Raw genomic sequence first — 6,040 nt, 5'->3', positions numbered from 1 at the left:
GTACAATGCACAGTGTACATCCATGCTGAGTCCTGCGCTGTTGAGTGTGGCCTCTGACACAGATGCTCGTGGCATTTCATTTGCTGCAGCATTCAAGGACTCTCTGACATACTGCTGGTTCTTTAATGACACGGTTTCAGTCTGGAATGGGTTATTTGCCTGTGAAGCTGGTTCTTTGCGCTTTGAAAATCATCCTAATACGTAGCGGAAAAAAACTGCTATGTTTAGTGGTTTACGTAGCAGAACACTTCACTTGGACTTCACTTGTGTTATTGTGTGTACAGTAACAACAGTCCTTTTAAAATGATGACCCACTGCTATTTCACAAACGAGTTACCATCTTGGTTATTTACTGTCTGGATCCTGTTATTGGTGCCTTTATTTTGAAGCGTATAGCGACGGAGACATTGCAGTGTGTAAAGTGAGCGGTCACTGGTAATGATTGCTCGAAATGTTTCGATGGTATACTGTAAAAAAAAACAAGGAAAATGCATTGAATTTATCGTACATTTTAATTTTAAAAAACTATAATACAACAAACGGTTAAAATAATAATTGTGAATAGATAAATGTATATTTAAGCAGTGTTTAGCTGTCAATATCGTTTATTTCAGTGTGTAAGACGGTTTTATGAGCGATTGTTGCGCTGCCGTAAACTCCCCCGTCAGAATTCCACATTTGCATAAAGTTTGCATAAGGGAACGCCCCCTTTCCCTGCGAAGCTGCAAATTCTTCCTTGTGGCCCTTCTTACTTTTTGCGCAGTAACAGAAGTTTAATAACGTCTAGCGAAATCATCTTTGAGCGTGTTCTGAATGCTGTTTTGGTGTTTATGGAAGCTGGTTTTTGCTGAGAAATATTTTTCGATATATTTGGCACCCTTTATATCAGGTATTTTATACTAAGATGTAGAGTTTTGTGCCATTGTCAGTTAACAACCCTGCAACAATTATTCATAAAATAATCTGGCAATGATATTGTCAGCTAAAGCACTGCGCATGAATTTATCAGTTTTTATTTCATTATTTTAACGTACTGTATTAGAGTTTTTACCGTCAATAAATGTCATGTATTTTACTAGATTTGTTTACAGTGATATATAACCTGCATATAAAGCTATGGGAGCTTCAAGACAATTTTTTTGCCAAAGGAACTTAGTAAATCTGTAAAAATCAGGAATCCATTGCGATCACACAAACGTGTTTTTGTGAGTGGCTACTTAATAAACGATCGTTCTGGGACAGTCGTTTTTGTGGTCGCTCGTTATAATGATATCGCTCAGAAGAGCCACCTCTGGTCCCTTCATTTTTTTAAGAGTGTACCTGCTGAGCCATTGCTTTGCCAATGACGGACAGAAATAAGACAAGCTGGTCGTGTCGTGATAAACATTTCCGTGACGTTTCTTTTTCAAAGCTCCTGCGATGTCGCGTTACATTGAATCTTTACTCCGCAAGGATTAATCCAGTATGCTTTCTTTTCAATTAACAAATTCATTTAGAAGACACATAACGTATATTGTAGATATATAACGAAGTTTATTATTCAAAAAGTTATTACAAATGTACTTGAGATGATGTGTTTGTAAAGACAGCCCATCCAAAGAGTTCGTCAGATTTACTGTGAAAAGCGTCAGGCTGTAACAGGTTGCCGTCTCATGTGCTCGTGTCCGGGAGGGCAGTGTGTGTGTGTGTGTGTGCGTGTGCGTGTGCATGTGTGTGTGTGCGTCTGAAAGAGAGTACAAACAGGAGAATATGGGGGAGTGTGTGCGCGTGTGTGTTGGGGGGTGTACAGTGTTCACTCTTCATAGCGGCGGTGACGTCATCGAGTGCGCTCCTCTCCTAGCGCGCTGGTTAAAAAGAAGCAGAAAGGAGCAAAAAGAAACATGTGAGCGGTCGGAGAGCCTGAGAAAGACGGAGAAGGAGACCCGCACGAAGACAGAGAGACGACGAGAGCGAGCGAACAGCCCAACGCACCTTCCACTGGGCAACTCTGCGCTTTTAAAAACTTGGCTGAAAGATTACCTGGCAAAACTGATCTTCTGAGTTTTTTTTCTGTTATGTTTTTACAACCTTTTGGCATTTTAACTGATATTACAGCATTAGTGGTTGAATTACAATCAACGCTTACGCTTATTAATTCTAAAGTATAAGCCTGTTTTATTACATTGTCTACACATAACTTTGATTACTTAGCAAAAAGGAGCATTTTGTTTTTACTGTTGGCATTTTTTTTCTTGAGAATTTTTAGAAAAATAAAAAAGGAAAACTAAGAGTAGATAAAAAGGGACGAGCGAAAGAAGGAAGGATGGTGCACTTAAAACTAATTCTGATAGCTGTCGTTGCGGTCCATTTTTGGGAAAGCGCTGATGCGAAATTTGGCGAAAGAGGAGAAAACAGTCCCAGAAGGAGGAGATGTCTGGACGGCAGCACGCCGAGACGACTGAAGAAGAGGGAGACAAAGCTGACTCTGGATATCAGCGGCTCCGAGACGTGTCACGATTTGTACCCAAGGATGTCCTGTTGTCATCCCCGAAAAAGCGTCCATCAGAATCCGCACCTCCGGAGCGCACGGGTAAGTTAGCGCGTACGAGAGCGCGCGACACGCGCGTGCACCCGGGCCGCTATCACTCTGACAGGGAGGACCGCTCGTGCTGGTCTGAGCCGCGGGAGGGTTACGATGATGATGTTGATTATTGTGATGATGAAGATTATTATTATTATTATTATTATTATTATTATTATTATTATTATTATTATCAGCCGTAGTAGTAGTGGTCGTTGGCCTTATCCAAAGTAACTTGCAACATCTGAAACACAATCAGTTGCAATTCTCTTGTTTTTTTTTTTGTTTTTTTTTTATTTCCTCAGGGTCACACAGCGTCAGGGTTTGAAATCCACTGTCTAAAACTGCTTGCCGATGCTTGCCTAGGGGGGGGTACTACGCGATTCTTGGTCCATTTTCTTTGCGCTTTATTCAGTACAGGCTTTATGGGAGCTCTGGTAGCGCTGCAGGGCAGGAACCTTCCGCGGCAGGGACGCCAGTCTATTCTCTCACACATCCATTTCGGAATCACAATAGCAGCTCTTTTCCATTTCGGAGAGAAATCTCCCAAAGAAGGCAGTCTAAATCGTAACGTCTGGACACATTTCGGTAAGAAGTCACTCACCGTAACAAGTTCAGTCCCTGGGTTTGATGAAAGGCGAGAGATCGGCGCGTGACAAGTCGCGCTTCCCCCCGTAAAGATACGGCAAATGAGCCCTAGCGCTAAACATAAATACCTTGAATTTAACGGAATTGAATTTACAAACCGGCGACCCCCTATCGTGTCCGACATCAAGGGACTGGGCTGGGGCCTCCTCAGGAAAGCAAGCACGTGCGTCTATGTTAAAGCTGGGAGGTGGGCACTATAAAGAGCACGAATGTAGAATATAAAGTTACATAAGTGTCGGGGGCAGCAATCAGTTACGAGGGGGCTGACAGATGTGTAGGCAGAGCCTCGGCACAAACTTTGAGGTGTCACTTTTATACCAAGTGACAAGAGTGAACAGCGGCGGTTAGTCAGTAGCAATGAACTGACTGAGAGGTGCGCCCTTAACGATTTGTCTTAACGGACGAGGACTGCTTCGTTAGAATATCCCGAAATGGCGTCCTGTCCAGGAACTGTTCCTGCCTTGCGCAATATGCATGTTCGGATTGGCTCCCGCGCCTCCCCGCGACCCTGCTCAGGAATAAGCGGGTTTGATAAATGGAAGGATGAATGGATGGAATAAGAAAAATAAATAAAGACGTCGTAAGTTATGCACTCATATATGCTGTACCATGCCATTTATAAGAACGCTTAATCCCGAGAAGAGTGGCGGGTTGGGGGTATTCATATATAATTGTAATGGTGAGTTTAACCGGGCGAGCATAGTTAACCCAGTATGCCTGACTGTGAGTTGTGTTCATTGGAGGAACCTGTGAAGGACTGGCGCCCGGTGCACGATTCGCGTCCGACTTGAGTTTAAAGCTGTTGAATTGTGGGCGGCAGCGTCCGCGACTGGACAACTGAGTTAGAATGTGGACGGATGGACGAATAGATGCGGTTGGATAAAAACGAGCACCTCTGCACCGCTCGTCTTCAGCAAATACGCCATGCAACTTAATGATCGATTCGATAGACGCGGAAAGGCACAGCTTTTGTAAAAACTGAGGTTCTGCATGACACTTTACTGGCTTGTGTGATTCCTTTGTCTGGTAAAGTATCCTTTCATTCAGGGAAGGGGTCTTTGCATCGAAAACTGGTTATTTGGTCTTTGGAAAGGTTCCTAGTATATGGAAGTTACCAGAAATCTTTAATGTATATATGCGCTGATTGATAAGGGCAGTTCAAGAAATCCTGAATTTACAGCCCGTGCTACTGTGTAGCAAATCGGGAACACGCTAGTTTGCTATACATCTGTGATCATCTATCGACGGAGCCTGCCATTGATCTAAAAATAATAATAATAATAATAATAATAATAATAATAATAATAATAATAATAATAATAATAATAATAATAAAGGTTCTTTCTGGAACTTAACTGTGGATGGTTCTTTTGGGAGCCATAAGAGTTCCCCTAGGACATCGCTCACTTCGGCACCTTTGTTTGGAGTGTAATCCTAGGCGAAAACTCGCGCAAACTGTTTGTCAATTAACGTAAGTTTTATTGCTAGTAGACATCCATCCATCCATTTCCTAAACGCACTTATCCAGGGCACCTTCATGAGGTAGCTGGAGCCTTCTGAACCAGCACAGAGCGCAAGGCAGGAACAACACCAGGATGGGCGCAATCGCAGTATATGATTTATGTATGTGTGTTTATATATGTTTGTTATTACTACATGTAATCCATCCGTTTTACTGTTAGTACTATATGTAATCCATCATATATATAAATATGTAAGTTTGCAGTTACTACATATAATCCATCCATTTTATATATATATATATATATATATATATATATATATATATATATATATATATATATATATATACTGTATCTATCCATTATCCAACCCCCTATATCCTAACTACATGGTCACGGGGTCTGCTGGAGTCAATCCCAGCCAACACAGGGCACAAGGCAGGAAACAAACCCCAGGCAGGACACCAGCCCACCGCAGGGCGCACACACTAGGTACAATTTACAACCACCAATGCACCTAACCTGCATGTCTTTGGACTGTGGGAGGAAACTGGAGCAGACACGGGGAGAACATGCAAGCTCCACGCAGGGAGGACCCGGGAAGTGAACCCAGGTCTCCTAACTCTGAGCCAGCAGTGCTACCCACTGCCCCACCATGCCGCCCATATATATAGGTTTGTTATTACTACATATAATCCATCCATCCATTTTCAAACCCAGGGTCACAGTGGTACTGGTGACCTATCTGAGCAAAACAGTTAATCGCAGTAGAGAAAATAAAATAAATATTTGATATGAATATACTTAATCCACCCATTTGTTTTCAAACCTGTGTATCTTTAGCAGGGTCATAGAGAAGCTGGAGCCTATCCGAGCAAAGCTGGGGTTGCAAGATAGATAGATATTAAAGGCACTATATAATAGATAGATAGATAGATAGATAGAAATGAAAGGCACTATAGATAGATAGATAGATAGATAGATACTTTATTAATCCCAAGGGGAAATTCACAAGATATGCAGGAACAACACCTGGACAGGATGCCAAGACCATTACATTATTGTAGTATATACAGGGTTGGGCAAAAGTAGATTTGCAGTTATTTGTATGAAAGAAGACAAGCAAGTTAGGATTATTAGAATATCTTTACTAACTCAATAGCTTTATTAGCTTTATTAACTTAAAAAATGTCACAACGACACAGCACACTCAGGTACAATCTTGTAAGTGCCCAACTTGCCACCCTCTCATATTCACAACTGTAGACCTACTGTTGCCCACCACATGTTATTATTTTATTCATGCCAACCTGCAACATTTAAGTTATAATTGGTTACATTTATTATGATTATGATGATGATTATTATT

General features: G+C 41.7%; 1 protein-coding gene across 1 annotated transcript in view; it reads left to right on the top strand.

Annotated features, from left to right (window-relative positions):
* Window positions 1–1,748: 1,748 nt before the first annotated feature.
* Window positions 1,749–6,040, top strand: part of LOC120527109 (hedgehog interacting protein) — a 215,047-nt gene continuing 210,755 nt past the window's right edge. The window contains exon 1 of the mRNA XM_039750200.1: window positions 1,749–2,569. Within this exon, the coding sequence (XP_039606134.1) occupies window positions 2,303–2,569 (267 nt within the window). The 5' untranslated portion in view covers window positions 1,749–2,302. The remainder of the gene's footprint in view (window positions 2,570–6,040) is intronic.

This window comes from Polypterus senegalus, chromosome 4, assembly GCF_016835505.1.
Source record: "Polypterus senegalus isolate Bchr_013 chromosome 4, ASM1683550v1, whole genome shotgun sequence".
Lineage (NCBI taxonomy): Eukaryota > Metazoa > Chordata > Cladistia > Polypteriformes > Polypteridae > Polypterus > Polypterus senegalus.
This window is presented reverse-complemented; position numbering and strand designations above follow the sequence as displayed.